This window comes from Phoenix dactylifera, unplaced genomic scaffold (genome assembly GCF_009389715.1).
Source record: "Phoenix dactylifera cultivar Barhee BC4 unplaced genomic scaffold, palm_55x_up_171113_PBpolish2nd_filt_p 000164F, whole genome shotgun sequence".
In the NCBI taxonomy this organism is placed as follows: domain Eukaryota; kingdom Viridiplantae; phylum Streptophyta; class Magnoliopsida; order Arecales; family Arecaceae; genus Phoenix; species Phoenix dactylifera.
Genome location: NW_024067706.1, coordinates 303,933 through 328,145, shown reverse-complemented (window position 1 = coordinate 328,145; position 24,213 = coordinate 303,933). Strand labels below are relative to the sequence as shown.

At 36.2% G+C, this 24,213-nt stretch overlaps 1 protein-coding gene across 3 annotated transcripts in view; it reads right to left on the bottom strand.

Annotated features, from left to right (window-relative positions):
- Window positions 1-214: 214 nt before the first annotated feature.
- The window catches only part of LOC103722450 (flowering time control protein FY-like), a 42,214-nt gene continuing 18,215 nt past the window's right edge, over window positions 215-24,213 (bottom strand). Inside the window, exons 3-19 of one of the 3 annotated variants that reach the window (XM_039117032.1) lie at window positions 19,160-19,202; window positions 18,778-18,846; window positions 17,126-17,230; window positions 15,183-15,278; window positions 15,008-15,090; window positions 14,823-14,894; window positions 14,644-14,741; window positions 6,796-6,855; window positions 6,638-6,698; window positions 6,471-6,558; window positions 4,913-4,976; window positions 4,150-4,228; window positions 3,769-3,858; window positions 2,744-2,829; window positions 2,030-2,571; window positions 797-1,045; window positions 287-638 (exon numbers count right to left, since the gene is read on the bottom strand). In XM_039117032.1, coding sequence (XP_038972960.1) covers window positions 534-638; window positions 797-1,045; window positions 2,030-2,571; window positions 2,744-2,829; window positions 3,769-3,858; window positions 4,150-4,228; window positions 4,913-4,976; window positions 6,471-6,558; window positions 6,638-6,698; window positions 6,796-6,855; window positions 14,644-14,741; window positions 14,823-14,894; window positions 15,008-15,090; window positions 15,183-15,278; window positions 17,126-17,230; window positions 18,778-18,846; window positions 19,160-19,202 — 1,990 coding nt within the window. In that variant the 3' untranslated portion in view covers window positions 287-533. Of the gene's footprint in view, window positions 639-796; window positions 1,046-2,029; window positions 2,572-2,743; window positions 2,830-3,768; window positions 3,859-4,149; window positions 4,229-4,912; window positions 4,977-6,470; window positions 6,559-6,637; window positions 6,699-6,795; window positions 6,856-14,643; window positions 14,742-14,822; window positions 14,895-15,007; window positions 15,091-15,182; window positions 15,279-17,125; window positions 17,231-18,777; window positions 18,847-19,159; window positions 21,302-24,213 lie in introns of those variants that run through there. The other 2 variants (XM_008813014.4, XM_039117031.1) reach the window with 2 other exon arrangements.

The following is a 24,213-nucleotide window of genomic DNA, read 5'->3' as shown; positions in this document are numbered from 1 at the left end:
CTTGTGGAGCTATTTCCTACAACTTAATACTTTCTTCCTCTAGCTTTCACAAAGATTTATGATGTAGGTCTGGTGAGAATATGCCCATGGAGACGTAAATAATTCAAAAAACATCCCTGATTATCGTATTATGCGGGTGACATTCTCGTGGAATCCTCCAGTTTTCTGATCAATGAAGAATTTCAATCTGAAATCATAAAGCAGAGGCTCTGTAGTGAGAAGATGAGTCATCTTACAGAGGTAGCACTCCAGCTGTTTCAACTATACAACGTACACCAAACCTACATGGGGAAAAGAATGATAGCCCTTAACATTGTACCAGTGGACCAGCATTATGTTTCTAGTTTGTTGCCAGAAGAGATTTGTCTACAGTTTTGATAATATTATAGATCCTTGAAGCTAATAAAAAAATAAAATGATAGCAACAAACTTTGAAGCCCTGAGAAAAACTGTTGGCATACAAAATTGCATAAGATGCTACTAATAAATTTATTTTATCAGCTGACAGCTAAACAATGTTCACAGAGGGAGAGCTATTGGGGCGCAGAACCATGAGGCAGTGGCGGCGGCGGTGGCGGCGGAAGCCCCATATTGCCTCCTAGAGCCATGCCATGGAGCCGAACATCCATCATTCCAGGCTGCAAATTATCAACTCAAAATCATTAGCCACGCAAGGAGGATTCATTCCATAGGTGGACACAGATCAGGTCATAAGCAATGCTGAATCAACTAATAACTTGCTCATTTCGGCAAATTCCATTTACCGAATCAGGAGGAATAAATGATCATTTGGTACCTGATAAGCATTTAGTCCCCGAACTGCCCCTATTTGCCCACCTTGTGGCCGGTTAAACATAGCACCAAGTGGAAGATTTTGCAGTCCACCTGCATTCGTTGCACCCTGAATATTTGTGATCCCATTTGCAAAACCCCCTATGGGAGGGATATTGCTGGTGGTAACAGGCCCTGAGTGCATCTGAGTAAGGCCCATCATTTGTGCTTGTGGCATTGGAGAGATCATCTGATTTCCTGAACCTTGCACCACCTGAAATAGTAATGACAGTAATTAGTTTTTGTGGAAATGTGAAGTTTATAAGATAACGAACATAAAAAAATATGATGATCTACATTCCATTTTCCAAAAAAAAAAACACAATAAACTCTCTTTATCCCATACATACCATTTATTGACCAATCATTGCATTGATAAATCACACAAACTTGTATATACGTTCTATAACCAGTCAGCTTTCACCCTTCAGAGTGTGGGAAAAGTAGGAAATTTGTGACAGTAATTTTATGCATAAGATGATCCAAGGCAAGACAAAATGTGTGAATTCATGCATCAGCAAGGAGTTGCACTTGACCCTTACATGGCCAAAATGTCTCACAGCAGCAAAGGTGAAGAAAACAGGCCAGCAGACACTAAAATCTTGCACAAATATCAAAGCAAATAAGAGTGCAGACCAATGGTTTGTAGTTTTATCAATCAGAAACCAAAACCGAAATGCTGTAGTTCCATGCAGAACCAATCCAAAACTAAGTCATTTTCATAGGTTTGGTCAAGACTAACTCATGAGGCCAGAATACTCTATATTGGCCAAATGGAAAGATTCAAGACCAATGACTATTTTGAGGCATTATCTTCTGTTATCTCTTTCCTTTTTTGACCCTGCTTTTAGGTGATAAGACTCTAGAAATAAATTTTCAAAAAAAGCATGCTTGAGCTTTACAACTAGCAATCATACAGGTATTTGGTTGTAAGATTCCAGCAATATATGAAGATTATGAAATATGTTACAACCTTGCTGTTTTAAATTGATGAAAACTAAAAAGACCATGTAAACCTTACAATTTGAGACAAAAAAAGATGGGAAAAAGTAAATGGAGGTATGCTCAAGATTCACAGAAGTTCACACTAAAATATTAAAATTAAATTCTGACGTCAAATGAATAAAGGGCTACAAATACCTTGAGATGTTTCCAGTTAAATAATCATCTAGACTAGGGCATTTGGATAGATGAGTACCATTGGATTAGGCAAAGGCGGGGGAATGGATGGAGCCATTGATGAAGGCATGGACATGGAGCCTGGCACCGAAGAGGGAATAAATGGGGAAATTCCAAGAGGTGGCAGCTGCAGATGTGAAGGGTGAGGTCCATGAGGATGCTGAAGAAGCGGCAAATGTGATGGAGGTTGTAGCTGAGCCAGATTTGGAGGAAGTGGCAGTGAAACCATTTGCTGTGAAAATGTCATATGTTGCTGCTGTTGAGGTGGGACTTGCTGGGGAATTTGCTGAAATGCTTGCTGCTGTCCGGATGCCAAAAGAGATGGATGGGGACCTAGAGGAGGTGCACCACTAGGAAGAATACCTGGAATAGGCTGCCTCTGTTCTTGATCTGACCCATCAAGAGATGGAACAGATAGTGGCATTGCAACTCCAATACCAGGAATAGTTCCTTCAGTTCGTGACAATCCAGCAGCAAATGATCCTGGAGTTGGCGGAGGCTCTGGCACTGGGAAACCACTTGCTATACGACCAGCAAGGAGAGAGTTTTGATCACCATAACCTAGGAAGTCAAACAAAAAGTGTAAATTTTCTTTAATGATCTCCAGATACAAATAAACAGTTGCTCATGAAATAAAAAGGGGTAGCGCAATTTATAAAGAAAGCTAGAAGTATTTTAAATATGCTAAATTAAAAATAGAATGGAAGATAGACTGCTCATAAACAACAGCAACCTTGATGACCAATACTGCATTTATCACGGCTAGTATCTGCAGGCCTGTTTCTGCACCAAAACTTTGTCGTGTGATCATTGCCACCACTGCAGCAGAACAGCTATAATCAGCAGCAGATAAACCATAATGCAGGTGGGAACATTTATATAGTTATTAAAAGCTATGAAACGATTTCTTTTATAAATCGGACCAAAGATACACAACAGTTTAGTATAAGAAAACATCAACTTTATTATTTGCATGCATATAGCAAAGGTATTTTTCTGGTAACAAGTAAAAGCATTTTTCCGGAAGAAGGTTAATTTTAGTGATAATATAGCAATGACATTTAAACAGAAAGAAGAGACAATAGTGATGATATCAAAAAAATAAATATATAATACTAGTATGAAGGTCAACTATATGCAACTGACAGTAGTTATAAGCTCAAATGAGGATAAAGTCATTTTAAAATAAAGGAAAGATGATACAGTTAGCAGAAAAAGGATAAAACGATACACCTAGTGCTACACAGACCATGGCCTGTGAAATTCAACCGGACCCTCCCCTATTAAGGGATTTTGACATATGTTTAATTACATATACCATACCATCAACAAGGAACCAGTAACAAGAAAAAGGTATATATCATGAGCCAATAAATCCCACCATAACAGTGATTACAATAATTATCATAACAATCTTCAAGATGAAATGTGAGCGCAATGGTGACACATTTATTTCACATGCAATAACTGCTTGGAAAAAGAAATAATATTGTAATAATTATTAATAAAAGTAAAACTGCAGGGACAAAACTATGTAGACACCAGAAAGAAGTTGTGGAAAGTATCAAGTACACAATGCATAATAATGAAGACACATGGTTAAACATGTGAATAACAAAAAGAAAATGCATGTTATTTGTAATCGGAGTAATGAATAACTAGGGATATAATAATAACACGAGCAAGCATCTCAAAGGCAAAAAGTAAAACCGAAAAGTTGATATGCAGCACCAAAGTCAATTAAAATAATAAGAATACCTGCAAAGTAAATAGCCCATGGGATGCCAAGCTAGATCCCAAACACTGTTATCATGTGCACCAGGTATTTCAATCTGAGTCGTCTCATGCCTGCACAGCAACAATCATTAGTGGAAACAAGAGCCGACAATATGCAACATCTAGACTAGACAGAGATAACAACAGCTAATCAAGAATTGCAACATATAATACAGATCAAGAGCAGGTGAATAATAAGAACTAAAAATTATGGAATGTTATATATCTACTAAGAATTTTTGCCTCCAATGATTCATGCAAAAATCACTTGTTATATAAGCTGGATAAGTATTGGCTTGGCCAGATGTATAGGAAGTAAAGAAGAAGGATCTCATTGAGGATGGGCTATTAAGGATTCCTTACCCAACAAGCCAATGAAAGATGGACCCATCAAAACTCCCACTGACAAAGTATTCTTCGTGAGATGGGTGCCAAGCCAGAGCTAGCAAAAATAAACTTCCAAACAGTAAGTGTAAACTACTATAATATCCACATAAAAGAAAACATAACAGACTTTCAGGCCTCACTGATGTTCAAAAATAAAAAACATCATCAAATTCTATCATTTCTTCATGTTTCATAGTGAAGAATATGTTTCATGCATCTTAAGATACATTATGTTTAAATCCATTAATGACCAAAAAAAACTAAAACCACGCTAATAAAAATATGAGGTGCTATCTAACCTTAGCCTTCAAGATCAGATCTGAGAATGAAAAATTAATACTTCATGGCAAAAATTGGTTCATACACCCGAAACCAAATCTGCAAACTATTTTTTAGTAATATAACATCACATGTACCATCAAGCTTAAATTTGTGGTCATGTTAGTGATGATATATTATACAGGAACAAGTCATTATAAAGGTTTTTTTTCTATTTGTTTTGCAGAAAATAAAGAAAAGGTGCATTGGAGTAAAATATTTTTTTGATAAAGGCATTTGAGTAAAATATTGCATTACTGTAACATATGTTACACCATCAATGTGAATTTCGAAATCCAAATCAAAACAAGTTTGCAAACAGGTCTGTGATTCTGTCCGTGCATGTGGAAAGCTACAATTATGAAATGATAACTATCAAATAACAAAAAAGATATTAGGAAAAGGTAAACCATTCACTAACCAGTCACATCTTTGCAATGTCCACGAAATGATGCAACCTCTTTCATGGATCTAATATCATAAAGCTGAAATCAATAAACCAAAACTTTATAATTAATTAGGAGCTTAAGAAGACCAAGTACAAGATATGCTTTCCTTGAAAATAATTTCCTATCACAAAAAACACATAAGATAGGAGCTTCAAGACACTGTAACTGCAACTAAAAGTCAATTGAACACTGGTGATGGAATTTCCGTTAAGAATGTAATGGTAAATCAAATAATCTACACTCTTAACATGTTGAATAAGCATCACATCATGTTCTTCCGCCCAGATTAAGGTTCTAAAATGTGACTGGGAGCAGCCAGGGTATTATTGCATAACACGTAGGCAACATGTGCATTTGGGTGAAAAGATAGGAAGAGAAGGGACACAGACAAATATATGATGATAGCAGAGTGGGAGAAGGCAAAGGAAAAGGTGGATGAGAAGAGGCAGGGTAGGAGGGGCAGAGGAAGACCAGATCGGATATGGCATAGTGCTCAACTTGCATTTTCTACCTGATCCACATATCTACCCAGGCTGCTTCGGCATAGGCCAGCAGGGTACTTGGATAATGATAATGTTCTGGTTTTCTGGTTGCGCATATCTAGGCCACCTAGTCACTTTGCAAAGCAACTCGGGCCGCATATGCATACTATGATCTCATAGATCACTTTTTAGAAAAATGATCCTAATAAGTCCAGATACAAGTTTTCTTTTTTTTTCCCCTTCATTTTAAGACCATTGCCACCACACCCTCTTAAAGAATGTGCCGACACTTTTACCTCATAAAAGTGCATTCTGAATTATATACATATATATACACACATTTGTCAACTGATCATACCTTATTTATGGAATACCTCTTCTATGCAGTTAATCTCTATAAGAAACAAAGTACACTGCCTCGTTTCTTAACATGAAATGATGAATCAATTACAGCTTAGTTTTTGACTTTCTTGTGCTTGTGTGTGCATTGATTCATTGCCATTAAAGTGTATAGGGGTTCTTTTTCCAGTGAAGAACATTTAATGATAAACATATGAATGGTTAAATTTTAAATTCATAATGCTGATGCTATTGTACAGACTATGGTCTAGATATTAGAAATGATAATTGAATGGAGTAAATATGATGTGATAAGTCATTATGATATATGGATGCCTTTTGCTTAACTCTTCTTGCATCTTAAATTTCTTGTATATCTTATTTATGTCTCGAACCTTTTGATGCAAAGGAAAACATCTTTTTTGATGAATAAATCAAGGATTCCTGCAGTTAACATAAGTCATGACTATAAAGCCATCAATAAACTAAAGAAGTCAGTTTTTTATATATAATAGAATTATTTACATAAAGAAATCACTCATACATTGCCGTATCCCCACTGTATTTGTACCTTTAAAATGAAAAAATTGCCAGCATATTCATATATACCAGATTCATATTTCATATATGTGTTCATATTTCATAGTAAAGGTCCACAATGTTGCAAGAGTAGAATCAAGAAATTCAAAAGAAGGTGAGAAAGATGCACCTTAATTATCTGATCCTTAGAAGCAGTCAGCACCCAATTACCATTTTGATTCCATTTGACACAAAGTACAGTGTTTTTGTGACCATGACTGCAAATCGAATGTATTGTTAACTAGAAGGCATACTTTTCATATACATAAAACAAGACTATGATGAAATTGTACTAACAATGAACAGAGCTCTCTTCCTGTTTTTGCATCCCATAGTTTCACAAGATTGTCTTTGCCACCTGTTGTAACACATGCAAGGAAGGAAAAATAAATAACATTCACAGCCTTGGAAGATGAGGAAACCATTACAAACTGAACAAAGATATAATAACACACCTGAAACCACTAATGATTTTGTTGGGTGCCAATCAACACTCTTGACATCCCAACCATGGCCTGTCTGAGTTCAAAACACATATAAAGAAATCTCAGGTTACTTCATGCAACCAGTGTGATGTTTTGTTCTTTTGCTTGTAAATAAGATAACTACATGACTGGAACATGAATGAAAGATCGAAGATTAACACCAAATGTGGAAAGAAGTACACGACCATATACAATTGATGTTACCAAAACATGAAAACTAAAGTATAATTTTCTCAGTAAAGCTCAGAGTGAGGAAGAAAACAAAAACAAAACCAAAAGAGGATCTCTTTGCAATTTAAGGGTATTCAAAGAATATGAATACAATAATTGAAATCGAATAGGCGAAAAATTTCCACATACCAATATCTAGGCAATTGTGTCGAGAACTCCAACTTATACCAAGTTCATGAGCCACTTAAGATTTTCGTTTCCATGTCTAAAAGTTGTATGTTTGCAAGATTTCTGCTAGAGACAAATAGGTAGATGGTAAAGAGGCGGAGACTTTTTCAGGTTGGAGGAGGTAGGGAAGGGGGAGGTCTAGGGGATGGAGGAGGAGATGGAGGTGGAAAGGAAGGATTGCAGGAGGGAGGAAAGCACTAGGGAACAGGGAGAGAGGGAGGGAGGAGAGGTCGAGGGAGGAGAGGTCAAGGAGGAGGAGGAGATGGAGGTGGAAAAGAAGGATTGCAGGAGGGAGGGGAGGACTATGGAATGGGGAGGGAGGGAGGGGAAAAGAGAGAGGAGTGATTAAGAAACCTAAAACCTTAACTATTCTAATCAAAAGGTGTAATGGACTGGGTCCGCAGCCCAGCCCACCACATGAACTGCCTCAATTGGAGGCAGTGCCCTCTTTAATCAGAATAGGGGCCATGGCCCTATTTTCTTCAAACCACTCCACCCCTCTCCCTCTTTCACACTCTCATTCTCTTATCTCTCCCCCCTCCACCCTTCCGTCATTGCCATCAAACTACTCACTGCAGATCCAATTAGATCGCCAAGCAATTGAATCCATCATCAAGGTAAGACCAAAATCTTGAAAGGTTTAGGGTAAGATTTAATTTCTGAAATTTTAGAGACGTTCGGTGGCAATGGATTAGGGGAGAGTGAGGATTTTGTGTGTTTGATGGCGACCTCAAGACGGGAAGGTTCTGCCCTATTCCAAACCAAAAATTATAACTTGAACTTGGGTGAGTAGTTTAATCTGAAATTTTAATTGGAAATTGTTAACTCACGAATATCATTAAACCTGCAAAATTTGAGAAATTTTCGAGGACATTTTCTTAGTCAATTAAATCCTTGAAGTGACCTGATGTGCAAGGACCGGCAGAACGGAATGCTAATTTCAATTTGATTAGAATCCTACTTATACCTAATATTTTGGTGTCGTTTTTGGTGATATTGTAGCAATAATGTTTTTCTTTGAATCTGAAAATTCCAAGCATTAATTCAGAAGGAAAATATGGGAATTGCTCGATTATTGCAGCTGTCCACAAAGCAGGGCAGATTATGAAGCCTTCACTTTAGGTAAGTTATTGGACTACTTAGATATAAGAATAGCTTCTAAAATTTTGTATTTTATAAGTGGCATGAATATACTTCTTAATTACAAATTTTGGTGATTTCAGGATTTTCACTTAGGGAGAAACAAAAATTTTAATTGGATTAGCTAGTAGTGATGTAGACTTGGAAATTCAAAATATCTAGAATTAATCAGGTATAAAAGGGTGGATAAACAGAAAGCTAGCATTCAATTCTCTACTACCTTGTTTTAGGTTGATTTTGAGATGTTCAAAAAATTTGCTAGAAGTTTTGTTGGCGTGAGAAAGTAACTTCAACTTAACAAGAGTATTTTAATCAAGGTCCGCCGTACCTGTGGCGACCCGGACCGGTACGAACCGGTCCCGTACCGGTCCGAACCGGTCCCGTACCGGTTCTTCAACAATAAACTACCGGTACCGGATTCCACGCTGATCCGGTATCGGTCTTAGGCCGGACCGATACGTACCGGCCTGTACCGGCCGGTACAGACCCGTATGGCAGACCATGATTTTCATTATATATCTCTCAATTACATATTTATAAATTGATGAAAAATGCTTTCAAAATTGTATAATCTACTTTGTACCTGTAAACTGGATCAAGCAAGCGATTGTTATGTCATTGAAATTCCTAAATATCTTTGAAATTTGTACATTCATAATTATGAATTATTGTTATGTTTATAAGAATTACTTGAATCATTGAAAACCCCTGCATGAAAACTTGAATCCTATATTTTGGAAGTGTTTGAAATGCTTCTTTGAAAACCATGTGTGTATGTCAAATATTTGAAATGATTTCATAGTCATGTACAATTAAGGATTTTTATGAACACTTTGGTCCATCTCTATAATTTGGAAAATCAAATAAAATGATATTCATAAAATAATTGGATTTTGTGTATTTGTTTTAGACTCTCAATCTGGCTATATTTTGACCCTACCAATGAAGGCTATACATTAGTATTTGATCATTCCAGAGCATGATTACTTTGGACCTACTTTGTAGGAATTAAATGCAGTACTTTGGACCTACTCTGCAGGCAAGATTCGTCGTCTTGGTATCGGACCTCGTATCGGTGCCACACCACTACTGTGTTGATAGGTACGATACAGGATATTTTCAGCATACTGAGTGTCGGTACGCCACCCGTACTAAGTACTGGTACCGAATCCGGATCGGCAAACAATGTCTGTAGGGATTAAATATAGTACTTTAGACCTACTCCGCAAGGGTTAAAGTTGTACTTCAAAGCTTCTCCGCAAGGATTAAAGTGGTACTTTAGACCTACTCCGCAGGGATCAAACATGGTACTTTGGACCTACTCTGTAGGGGTTAAATATGGTACTTTGGGCCCTGCCATATAGATTATGTAGCCATAGCATTATACATAGATGAGTTGTTAAATATTGGCTTTTGAAAATTGTTTATAAATTGTTTATTAGAATTACCTATGAAAAAATGATCTAGAAAATGGGTTGGTTTTGGAAAAGTAATATGTTAGTAGAAATATTTATATAACTGATATCATGGTTTAGGAATCCAACTTATAAATTGTCCTTTGGAATTGTATGTGAAATATTGGTTTTGGAAAATAGTCTGTATATTCATATTTGGAAAAAATTGCATATGAAATTTCGATTACAAAAATCCTAACTTTGTTATGGTATATTTTCATCTTATTTGATAATCTATTTTGAAAAAAAATAATCACACATTGCTTATGAAAACCTTGCATAAGAAACTTTGGTTTTTGGTAATGGCTTATAAAAATACTCTTTGAAATCATAAAAAGAATACTGATTTGGAAAAACGATCTATGCACGGCTCTTTTGAATTAAAAATATAATTTGCATTATGGAAATCCTATATTGTTAAATAAGTTATTTTGTATCATGCATCCATAAATTGTTCAAAGTTCATTTTACTATACTCGCTTGATCCCTTTGGTTAGAATTGTTGGTTGGTTACTAGGCTTTTCAGCTTGTCCTTCTTTCTCTTTTTCAAAGCACAAGTTTAGGAGATGATGGGTTGCGATTGGCATGTAGGCATAGAGTAAGATCCTGAATTTAGTTGGACCCAAATTTGTGGTTCTATAGAAATTTTGGAAACATAAAGATTTTTAATTGTTTTGTAATGTGTACTTATGGCTTTGTTAGTAGCAATTTCTGGATTGGCATGCGTCCAACTCCAGTTTGGAAAACTTTGCGAGTTCTGTAAATGGTCATCCTGTCTGTGTTATTTTGTTTTGTTAGTTTGATTATACTTATTTTATTTGACAGGTGACATTTTATACTTGCGGATGGTGGGTTGCCACCTCCCTTGGCATGTACTTTTGGGTTGGTGTGTGACAAAAGATGCCAAATCTGGAAAGAAATATTCAAGCATCCAGTCATTGCAAGAAGATTAAGAAACCCTAGAACAATTCTGCTTAGAGAATCCTAGAAATCATATGGAAAAAAAGAACAAGGGCTTATTGTGCTCAATATTGGTGGCCTCCTCTTGGAACCCATGATCCTTGGTCTTCATGGGGCTAGCGAAGGGATCATCACCGATGATGGTTGAGCAAAGTTTGGGATGAGGAGGGGCAGCGAGGGTGGTGTCAATGTCGGTGTTGCCATCTTCATCCATGAGATCATCATCACTCAGCTTGAAGTCCCCCACCTCCACGTCTACCACATTTGCTGCCATGAAGACAGAGAGAGCAAAGAGGACATGGAGGTGGAGAGGAACAGTGGGGGGAGGGGGAAGGGAGGAGAAGGCCGAACAAAATTTTTGATACCACAAAGCAGTCTTGGAATCGTGATTGAGGAGAACCTTGCAACATCTATGTCTAAGTTGGGATTTAATTTTTTTTTATTTTTCATGTTGCTGATGAGCTTGAGATTGAAAAAGGTGCTTCCTTGACCCATTCGTCAATTTGATCCAGAGTTTTGTTCCCAACTTCAGTTATCATTTTTTTTTCTTTTTCTTTTTTGAAGGCTAAGAGAGGACCAAAAGCACTCGGAAGATGGGATTGGTAGTTGGAGCTTGGAATGTAGGATGTCCTTGATGTTTTTTTAGTTATTTATATTAAATCCCCTTGATCTACAAATGATGAAAGCGTGAGTCCATCATGTTGAGTTTCAATACGTGTAGGAGCCATGCTTTAGGTCAAGAGGAAAGAGTGAAGTTTTAGGTTGAATAAGACATGAACTCAGCTTACTAGAACAATGAACTCAAAGCCATAAAAGAAGTCCGAAGGTTGTAAACAAGATAAGTCTAGATATGCCATATTCTCATTCAATAAAGTATTATGTCTTCTAAATAATTTGTCTCTTATAAATTCAAAATCCCCAGTTAGATAATGGGTTAGGGTACGAAGGTCTCCTTCTGTTTTGTTTATGAGCTCAAGGGAATGTTACACGCTTTATCATGGACTTTTTGAGATCATATTAATCCTTTCTTCAGTTTCTAATGCTACTACATTAATGGACTGCCAAATTTTGACCTTGTTGCCATGAAGGGACTATGATGGTCTTGTTGGTGCTAAGGCTGGGAGGGCTTTAACAACCACTAGAATTTGGACCAAGTTTTGCTTCAAAAAACCTGCTACCCCTGTCCACCCAACTCCTACCCCTTTTTCTCTATAAGATTAATGTTTTTGATAATAATACCTTAGTAAAAGAACAAAAGCACCAAGAATGTAAAAGAAAAACAATAAAACAGTGCATTTATAGGTTTTTCAAATGAATTTGGCTTTTTTAGAAAAACCATTTAAGTCAAATAAATTTTCTCATCCCTACAACGTCATCTGTGTTTTACAGCAACTCGCAGACATCCTGACACATACTTTTTTTTGATAATAACACTCCTCTTGTATCTCATTCTACAGTTTATTTTGCTTTAAGTAGAAAATATCAACGTTGAACTCAAAAAAATTTGAAAATTCAAGGTCACCACGTGTATAAAAATTTTTAAAAAAATCAGAGATTGCATTTTGATAAGGCTAAGTTTTTTTCTTTTGTTTTTTTCTGTTTCTGTGTGGAGTGGAGAAAGGAACTTTTAAGAATGCCTAATACAATGTGTAAGGATTGCAAGTGATTAATACATGTTTTAGTTCTTCTTCTTTTGGAAAATACTAAGATTGTCTTCGAAGGTTTTTAAGTTTGAAAAGCTATTTTTTTATTTTCTTCATGAATTAAAAAAAAAATTGTATTTTAAAAGTTTCAGATTTTTTAGGAAGTCATTGATTATTAATAATAGAAAGCTTAAAATACCAAATCCGAAGATATCAAAGAGAAAAATGTAAATTTAAAAATTTTTACTCAAGGTATAAATCTTCAATTTGTGATTTTGAGACCTCTTTAGAATCTTATTGCACAAGTAAACATTGCATATTACAAAATCATGATTAGCAATTTTTAGTAACATGAGTTTTTTTGGTATACCTACGTCAAGGAACCCTTGGTAAATAATGTTGTCTTGTGAAGCTCACGAACTTCTTCACATTCTATGACTAAATCCCCAGGAATTTATAAATTTTGTTGTAATAAATTAAGCATCAAGAATTACTGCACACCAATTTAAACATATGGAGTTTATTATTAGTCATTATCAAGAAAGGGTTTTCATGTGCATTATATGCAGCATTTGCTAGGTAAGCATAGGTTAGATAGTTTAACCTCATGCATGGCATAAACATTTTACTAATATTAATTAATACAGATTTAAAGCGGAAAAATCAATAAGCAATATGTTGTACAAACTATGTATTTTTTTCTCACATCTTATAACTTTCCATTATAGATTTTAGATATGATTAATTTCAAAAAATCATACAAAACTATTTACAGTTTAACAATGACTATCAAAATTTTATTTTTAATCAAAATTTACTTTTTATTCAGATAAAATTTCTTATAACCCAATGATGTCATAATGGAATAAATAAATAAATCTAAAACACATTTTAAATAAAATTGAGGATGAATAGAGCAATTACGCCTAAATTCTTGCAATGGGAGAAAAGAATTTGAGAAAATTAACTTGGATTTGTCCCTTTAGCCACAGTTTTTTTCCCTCCACAGAGATACACACACACACAGCGAGAGAGAGAGCTTGGGGATTTTTTGGAAGAGATATACCAGTACTGCCCAGAAAAATGAGAGATATACGAGTGATGAGGATATAAAAATCTCACAATCATCATTGCTTATAATAAATTTTGTATTTACTAAAAATCAGCGCGCAGGAAGGGGAGGGGAGGAGGGATGGTGGCGAGCTCTGAAAAATTTTGGAGATAAGACTTTGGGTGTGTAAAGTTAAGAATTTGTATTTTGATTGAAACTGAAAAGATAAGGATATAAGATCTCTATTTCAATTAGATGAGATTCTACTTACTAAAATCTATAGAAGAGACCTATTATTCATTGGGTAGTATTTTAGGACAGGGGGCCATTTTTCTATTAGAGAAATAGCAGAACGAGCTGCCATATAATGCTGCATGAATTCTCGTGTATCTTGTCTTTAAAAAATAAAAGGTTCTTTTTTTTTTGGGGGGGGGGGCATGGCCCCTGCTAGCCCCCCTGGGTCCACCTCTGCATGGCAAGTCTAGTAATGCCAATGCAGCATGGTCTGCCGTACCGGTCCGTACGTACCGAACCGGCCTGAGACCGGTACCGGATCAGCGTAGAATCTGGTACCGGTAGTTTATTGTTAGAAAACCGGTACGGAACCGGTTCGGACCGGTACGGGCCGCCACCGGTACGCCGACCGGTACCGGCACGGCGGACCTTGCAATACAGCTTAAAGACCAAACATGCCCCTCTATTGATGCCTTGCAATAGAAAGTCATGTTCCTAATTACAGATTATGACGCAAGGAGAGAAACTAAAGATCAAACGTGCATGCAACATAAACATAAAATAAAAGCTCTCTCTCATTTAGGCAAGGTAAGAAATCACATATTTGTGAAACTTCAAGCATTCAAATGAACTTTAGTTTCTTTGTATTTTCATGACTGTCCAATAAATACAAGCTAAAATTAGATCTGCTAAATCAGTCTCAAAAGTATTTACCCATGATAAGACATGTTTCTCTCCTTGCAATCAGAATTTTGTTGTATCATCTAACAGAGAAACATACATGCATGCATCAACTATAAAAGCCAATGTGGAAAATTCCTTTGTGCAGGTACAAATAGTTCCAACAAAATTCAACATCAAAAGAAGCTGCAATGTTCAATAGTCAAGCAACAACTTCACCTCAGAAGTTACATAAGGAATAAATTTGCAATATTACCAGTTAAGGATCTTTCCTCTTGGCACCGTGCAAAATCCCAGACTTTGACAGTAGTGTCATCGGAGCAGGAACAGAACTTCAAATCTGTTTTAGAAAAACTGTTTAACAAATGTTAGCTTTACACTACTAGATCCTATTTGTATAGAACAGCCAAAATATAACAGCCAAGGAATATGCACCTTAAGTCTCGGACTGATTCTTTATGAGCAGATTTATTTACCTTTACGTTGTTCATGTTATTTTGCCAATACCTAAGCAATAGTTGATAAGCATAAGACATTGCATGAGAAATAAAGGGGATTTCAAGAGTTAACTTAGAGATGGTAAAGGAACAGCAGTCAGATCTATCATTCAGGCAACTTACTTGATTGAACCCCCATCATCACCAGTGACCATCCAATTCTCATTGTGACTCCAAACCATGGACCTAATAGCTTGTTCATGAGCCTGAAGCACAAATGGGACTACTAAAATAAGTCAAGCTTATTCATGAGCAATGGATTGTTTCAAAGGAAAACAAACAGGTTGTCATTAAATACCTGAAGAATCATTTCAAAATTAAAAGATTGTCCATTCCAAAGAGTAAATTCGCCACTTTGTGACCCAGTTATAAGACGCCGCCCTGTAGGGGTCCACTATATCCCAAAAAAAGGTTATAAAATCAATGAAAGATAATTGATAAATCCTGTAATTGTATCATCTAACAAAAGTTCATTTCTTGTTAGACAAAGAAGTCAAACAGACAGCATTTCATATCTGACAGTAATGTCCAAAATGGCATACATATAAAATTACGTTTTAAACAAATGATATAGGACTACCGTGCTGATACAAGCATAGTCACGCTAGTATTAAGTGCAGAATTTTACAAAACCTAAAGTCATCTCCTTAATACGAAAGGAACGAAACAGATTCATCAAAGGAATCAATAACTCTAGAGATGGCAAGGGAATAACAATCTGACTAGGGTGAAGAAGCAATAGAACTAGGAAATAAAGGCAATTGAAAGTCACTCTTACACTAAAACCTACTGAGTTTAATTTCAAATATTTGACAGTGGAAAATTAAGTCCTATTAGAAAGTAAGAATTTATAGAATACTGATTTATCCTTCCTAATTCAACTGTCAAATCCACCAAAACTTCCATGATCTGAAGGCACTTACCGTCTACATATGCATTCTGGATGTTTTATAGTTAGTTATTTAGTACTACTTCTGTGATATGGATCTTATATTTAAATTTAAAAAAAAAAAAACAGTCTTTCTCCTTGTACAATGTGGAAACAAGAAAATCCAAGCCAAGTAGTACGCTGCTCAGGCTTAACTATTAGGACTAACCTAGAGCAAAGCTTGTCATGATATCTTCAAGCTTGCTCATGATATCTTCAAGCTTGGCTCTGTTGTCATGTAACCAAGCTTGAGTGAGCTTTCTGGCAAGCTAAGCTGAGTTTCTTTTTTTCACAAGAAGGCAAATTTAAAGTTTAATTTTATTTGAAAAGGCAAGCTCATTTTGGTCGACCAAAGCCTTTTTCATATATGAGCTCGTAAATTAAAAATTTAATTTTAGTTACAGTTTCATTGAGAAAGTTTAATCCATTGAATTCATACTGCATAATGACAGCAAAGATTAAGGACTATGGAACCATCCTAAACCAGGTGGTTCGAGGCTTCTTGAACCGGCCAATTCAAGACATATCAGATCGAGCTAGCTGAGAACTTGGACGGTTTGCCCAACCAAAATGAAAACAAGGTTAGAACCAATCTAAACCAGGCTGAACTGACCAATTCCACCTAGTTTCGAATGGTTCTAACCTGGTTTTCCTAGGCCGAACTAGGCTTTCTATAAAACCCCTAACCCCTCCCCCTCCCCCCAAGCACACACACATTCAATCAATCTCTATCTTCTCTCCTATTTGAAACCCTAGCCTTCGCTCTCTCTCCCCAATCCCACAGCCTCACCTCCAAATCACCTACTCGTCTTCCAGCAACGACGCCATGTGAGGCCTCACCTACAGCTCCAGCTTCAATCGACAACCTATGACCCATGATTAACAAGCTTCAACCCCTTATTTGCCTCACCTTCTTTGGTAGTTCCTTCCTTCCCTTCACTCTTCACCGCCATGTTCTTTCTTTCTCACTTGTTCAGTCTCACCGACACCTAATCGACACTAGCATGTGTACTGTACCACCAATAACCGACCGATAAGGATCACAGTACTGATTTTGCAAACCTTGGCAAAGATCATTTTAAAAAAATGTATATATATGCGGATGGACTGGTTCAACTTATTCCAGAAAAATGAGCTCAAAATATCATTTCCACAAACATAAATGGCATGCATTTAGAAGTCTACTCAATTGCAAGCATTAAAAAAGGAAAGGCATACAAGAGGTGTTAAGTAATACTAGACAAATCTGATCAGTGTGAATATGTAATTTAGCAATCATACAGAAGAAAATAAATAAAATATATTAAACTTACCAATACCCGATTAATTGAACATCTATTTTTGTTTGTAGAGGCGTGAACAAATTTTGCAGCAAAGCTTGTTGATGGATTATCAGCATATGCAACTGTTGGTAACATCTGCACCCATAAGAAAGTTCAGTAAAGGAAATAAATCTTATAAAACAACAAGAATAATAAGAAATCTTTACAGCACATATTTGTAAGCAAAACCTTCCAATAGTGTGATCTACCCATTTCTTAGTCCCTCCAAGTTATCTTTTTTGCATTCAAATAAGATATTATGATCAGCAGTTGAACATAGCAACCTGGGCACTCACATCCAGCTCCTAGAATCCATGTCGATTAAGTATCCGAACTCGAAACACATCAGACATTTTGATGCTTATCTTTTTTCTAATTGTAGCTTTTATAAATATTAGTAAATAGGTGGATCCCTCCAAGAATGAGTTCACCTATTATAATCATGTTAAAAGTTAGCATTTCTTTTTTTATAGATATGTGAGAAAGGTTCACAATACTAGTGCATACCGCCCTATACCTGGTGGACTTATCGTACCGGTACCAAACTGATACTTGGTATGGAGGGCGTACCGATTATCAGTATGCCAAACCAAACCCATACCGGGCGTACTAATAGTATACCAACATGGTATCTGTATGGGGTTCAATACCGAGATTGCAAACCTTGTAAGTTTTGCATAAAAGATCCACTTAATTATTGGTTTTGCAAGAAAAGATTTTTTGCACAACGATAAACATTTAGGAGTGTCCATGGACAATGTTGTCTTTGGCCTAAGTATGAAATGGGTGATAGACATTTATTGAACATATAATACATAATTTTTTGAATATCCAATGCACACTTGTTGGACTGCTGCATATCTCATACTTAGATCCAAGGGCAAAATTGTCAGAGACCCCTAAATGTGTATCATTCAGCCAAAAAACAAACAAACTTTTTTCTTGCAAAATCAATAGTTAAGTGGATATTTTATGCAAAATCCAGCATAAAGATTGGTGCAGAATGTACTATAAAAAATAACTGCAAAATGTCATTTTTCTAAAATCCTTGAGCCAACTGGAAAGTTTGGATGAGACACAAACATATTAAAAGACCATAACAAGTAGCATCTTATAATCTTTTCTTTTAAGCAATATTTTAGTAAATATATTTGAGGTAAAATTGTCCTTTCTATGCATTGTATTATCATCTTTTTTTGGCTTATCGAATCAACCACTTGGACACATGTCTAAATCCAATTCTCGTGTTTATGTACATGCAATTTGTAAGCAATGTGTAATTATTTCTTGTCTCTTAGGATATTTTTAGCTGAAAATTAAGCAGATTATGCATTCATGGAAGGTCTACTGAATTAAACTTCATCCAGTAATCATGCAATTCAAATTATATAGTAAAAAATTGAACCCCACCAAGCAAGCCATCATGAAAGTTGTCTCAGGAGATGCTTAATTTTAACATGAAACAAGTGGAAGATTTTAAGCAAAATAAATCACCATGACTAGCTAGAATAATTGTCCAATCAAGGCCTTAACCACGATGATTAGACCATAAAACCAAAATGGATTCATGGAAGAAACAAAACCAAGCTATTTATGGCAGATAACCCTTAATCAGAAATGTATAGGAAAATTTAATTACTGACATCTAGGACCGCAGCTGGAGTAGGTTGCAACACAGTTATGTCCCCAACATCCTGCTGCCACATACGAACCTGCATATGGATCAGATGACCCATGAAATAAGTTTCTCTGGTAATAATAACTCCAGGAAAGTAATAAATAAGACCAAATTTAGAAAGATTTAGAAGGTATAATAAAAACAAGCAATGAATCATGCTTAGATCCTTCCAAAATTATATAAGCTAACTCACTACTTGGTTATAAAGAAAAGAGCTACCAAGAAAATAGACAATGACAAACTATCAATGCTTTGGCTTTCTAAACATAGTGGATAATGGCAACAAGCATGACGTCAGTTTTGGATGTATAGGCCAAGTTTGGCGACTACTTATATTATTGTATTACCTTCAGTTTTGTTTGTAAGGCAAAAGCAGACCAATAGTTCGCCCTAGTTCAACATAAGCAGGTCCTTGTTAGTCCAATCCAATAAAAAAATTGGAGGATACATAAAAAACTTGAAAAAGCAAAAAATTACAAACAGACAGTTTCCGTACAGGTTTTTCGGAGGTTATATTCTAATAATTAGATAATTCTACTTCCCCTCTATTAAATCCTAGTTTCCATCATATTTAATATTAGACTTGTCACGAAGCATGACCAAATTTAAACAGAAGTTTAATAGAAAACCATCATATAACAGCTTTTCCAGCACATTTAGTGGAACAGTTTCCAAACACATTGAAATAACCAACTATTGAACAATACATTTTGTAAAAAGAAAAGAAATTACAAAAGGGAATGTGGCTTAAATCATTGAAAAGTTCCTGATTTGTAACTAGCACAAGGGAAGCATTGAAAATCTTTTAAATCATACCAAGCACCCTACATTAGAATCGTTATAGAAATAAGAGCTGATTCTTGACAAGGGTAAAACATGGGCCGATGAAAGAGACATGAGAAAAATAGAGGCTGAACTCTTGAGAGTAAATCAGAACAAACAAGGATCAGAGAGAAGGTACTTAGCAAGAGGACAAAACCACATGTAAGGGTGAAAAATAAAACCAGGGTTCACCGTCTTTGGTACCATACTTCATACCGGTGCCACACTAGCACAGTGTCAGTACAGTATAGTACGAAATTTTTTTGGCGTACCAAGTGTCAGTACGCCACCCATGCCGGGTACTAGTACCGAATCGGTATGGTACGTCCTGTACCGCCCGATTTGGGCCGATACGGCATACCTTGAATGGAACACTCTTTTTGCTGATTTGCCAAGGAACTGTTCACATGAGCAGAAGCAATAAAAGAGAGTTAGCCCTCCTCAACAAAATTGCTCTAGGAAAATCATTATAGTAAGATGAGAAATCAAATTACAACAGCATCATCTTCATCCCTTAGTCATCCAACATCAAAGAACTGTACAACAATCTAGTATTTGTAATAAACTAAATCATTCTTGAGCAATAGCTACATAATCTGAGATGCCTCTTGCATCTACAAATGTGGATATCATCGAAATGCCTCTAATCCCCATATGTCACCCCTGCATGGGTGGCAATAAAAGGACTCCCATCCCATAAAACCAACCTCTTCAGGCTGGTAGACTACTTGGGTTCTTGAGAGACATTGGGTACACAGTCAAGAGGGCATATTGGCTACATGAGGCAGAATTTCTGATCAAGTTTGAAAAAACAAGTAGCATAGTTTGATAGTTGACAAAATGAAAGAGACATGGGAACTTTTGAAAAGGAGCAAAATTGTAGTCAAAACCCAGGAACAAAATGAGTAGATATCGGGGAAAACATGTCTCACTATGGGAAGCACTGACTCCCCAAATAGGCTCTGGAAGAGAAAGAAAACTATCAAAGAAGCCCATACTTCACAACTCCATTAAGAGCTCACCCAGATGCACACAATGGTATCCTGTTATGCCCCCTTCTTTCTATCTTTAAATTGGAAATCCTTGTCTATCCAACTACTCCCTCACCCGAAATTAGACTTGGCGTGGGGCTGACTAATACAAAAGTGTTACAAATAGTCTAGGTTTAAGATTATCAGAGTGCCTATACTTGTTGGCACTTGAACAAATATATGAAAAAGCCTAACACGAGATGGCCCCAAAATCAAGAAATGCAATGTCCGCAATCTCACTACCGGGAGCATACCACTTAGGTACCGATGTGATACAATACTGCACCAAACTATACCAACACTCGACACGCAAAAGCAAATCGATTCGGTACCCATTCAGTTTTTTGGATTTTTTTATTTTTATTTTTAAGGTTATTTTAAGATTTATGGATTTTTAAAATTATGTTTTACAGATAATTTTAATGTTACCTTATTTTATATTAGCCTTAAAGACTGTATGATTCAAGGTTGGCTGTACTAGTCGGTACCAGCGCGTACCGACCATACTGTACCATACCAGTACCAAACCGGTACATAGTATAGGGAATATCAACACTCAGTACGCTGAATTAGCTTTGGTACTGCTGACCCAAAGATTGATTTAAAGATTGATTTTGATGATCACAAAACCTTGAAGTATAATTACTAATGTTTGTGTTGCAAGAAGAAAGATAATTTGTTTTGCAAGGAACATAGCAAGTTGGAAAAATACAAGAAGGCCTCAAAAGCTCTCAAGAAAAGTTGGAAGAAAGCCATGCTGCATTGGCCCAAGGTTCAAGTTCAAAGGATTCAAGTTGGAAGAACAAACTCTAAGAAAAATTCAAAAGAACAGTCCTCGAGTCGACTCCTGAAAGTTCAGAATCGACTCTGGCACTCTGGAGTTTCAAGGAACAGTGCTCGAGTCGACTCCTACTATTCACGAGCCGACTCCCGCAGAAAAAGACAGAGAGTTGATTTTCAGCGCTACAGTGCTCGAGTCGACTCCAGCTACGTCGAGTCGACTCCCAGCTACAGTGCCGAGTCGACTCTTACTTCATTCAAGCCGTCTCTCTCAGTCAGGACAGAAAGTAGTTTTTAGTGCTACAGTTCTCGAGTCGACTCCAGCTACAGTCGAGTCGACTCCCAGCTACAGTGCCGGGCAGACTCCTATTCACGAGTCGACTCCTGCTTCAGCCGAGTCGATTCGAGCACGCTAGGAGGTATAACGGCTAGTTTTTTCTCAACTCCAACGGCTCTATTTTTGTCTCTAACGGCTAGATTTTTGTTCCCACGCCATCTAAAGCTATAAAATCAAGGGGAGAGCAAGGAGAAAAGATAAGAAGTGGGAGAGAATATATAGGGAAGAGATTTCAAAGGGATTTTAAGAGAAACCTCCCAAAAGCACAAAAGGGCCATTCAAAGCAAAAGAGAGAGAAGAAGAGCATCTGAGTGAATTCCAAAGCTTCCTCTCCAACTGTGTGCTGCCTCAGCGATCCTCTACCTCGTGCGAAATCAGAAGAGGGTCAAGTAAAGAAGAAGCCGAGTTCCTTCATTTGCAAAACTTGGTTGAGGGCTTCTTCTCTTTACTCTAATTGTTTACATTGTTATATCTGCTTGTTTAAGAAGCTTGTATTTGTCTTAAACCCTTGTTCTAATATCTTGTAACTTGATTCAATCAAGGGATTCAATCAAGGGGTTAAGGTTTGTTGGTGAGCCAAAGGAAAAACCAATGGTGTAAGGTCGTGGTTGGTGAACCGGGGAAAACCAACTGGGTTTGATTGTCACCCCGAGAAAACAATCGGTTGGTTCTAATCGGTGAGCCTGTGAAAACCGACCGAGTTCGTTGTGATCTCGTGAAAACAACAAGTTAGGTTGTGAGCTTGTAAAACAATCGGCTGTAATCTGAGGGATTATAGTGAAATTTCCAAGAGGTCTTGGGGAGTGGATGTAGGTGCTGGGGTGCACCGAACCACTATATGTTTGTTGTGTTTGTGATGCTTTCTTTCATTGTTTAATTACCTCACTTAGATAAATATCTAATTGAATTGCTTGCTTAACTCTTATCCGCGCATCCTTTAGTTGCAAGTATATTCAAATTATTTAATCAAGTTTCATTTAATAAAAATGCATTAAGATACATTGTATTGAAATGCTTGCTTGCGAAAATCTAGACTAATTGTTTATTAAGTCCGCTGCTTAATAGTTTTAATTTTGATCAGATTAAAATCAAACTGTTGCTAAGTTTAAATTTCACTATGCATCTATACAACTTAACTTAATTAATTGAAAAGTTTAGAAGTGGTTAAAAGTTTTAAAAGACCCAATTCACCCCCCCTCTTGGGTTGTATCTACTGGGCAACCAGTGGTATCAGAGCAGGTGCTCTCATATTATTTGTAGTCTTAACCGACTAGAGCCAAAGATTATGACAACCCCACGTAATATATTATTTGCCGAGGGACTTTCCATAAACAGACCTCCACTGTTTGATGGAACTAACTATATTCAATGAAAAGCTAGAATGAAAATTTTTGTTCAATCATAAAACTGAGTTATGGAATATCATTATAAATGGCCCTCACACACTCCCTCAAGCTGTTAATGAAAAAGAACAAGCACAATTGAATGCTAATGCTATAAACATACTATATTGTGCTATCCATGAAACAGAATTTAATGAAATCTCTGCATGCTTATCTGCTAAGGAGATATAGGATACTTTAGAAAATATTTATGACAAAATCCAGATTAGTTCACATGTGCTTCAATTACATACTAACAATGAGCCTGCAGAAAAAGATGTTGAATCTCCCAATCAGGAAGAAAGAACAACAAATAAAGAATTCGGTGATGAAAACAAGGATCCATTCCCAAACACCGAAAAATTCAAAAGCTTCCTAAAGACAAAGAAGAAGAGGAAACAAGAAGAAAGGAAGAAAGAGATAAAAAGCAAGAAAACCTTGACCAAGGAAGAGTCAAGCAAGAAAATGAAAGTTAGGAGCAACAATGATGATATTAGCTCCAAAGAACTACAAGAGGTAACTAACTTGTGCTTTATGGCACAAGAAGATAAGGTAAAATCCGAATCTAATCTTACACCAAATGAATTTCATGAAAAATATTCTTATGATGAACTATTAAATGCTTTTCATGATTTATATGGTGAATGTAGAAAATTAGCTATGAAAAATAAAAATCTTAAAAAGCTAAATCTGAAAATTTCAAAAGAAAGATATTCTATTGCTGAAATACAAGACAAACTAAATTCTGAAAATGAAAGCTTAAGGTTAAATTCAGAAAAATTGATTCAGAAAAATCATAGCTTAATTAAAGCAAACCAAAACTTAAGTGAAGAAGTTGACCAACTGAAATCTCTTATTAACAAATTCACTGTAAGTTCAGAAAGATTAAAAATGATGTTTGAAAATCAACATGCTATTTTTGATAAATCCAAATTTGGCTTGACTCCCTTGCTTAACAATAAATTCCTAGAGAAAAAGATTATCAATTCACCAAGCAAACCATCAAATAAGATAACTTATTTCAAATATGAAAAGAATGGGCATAATAA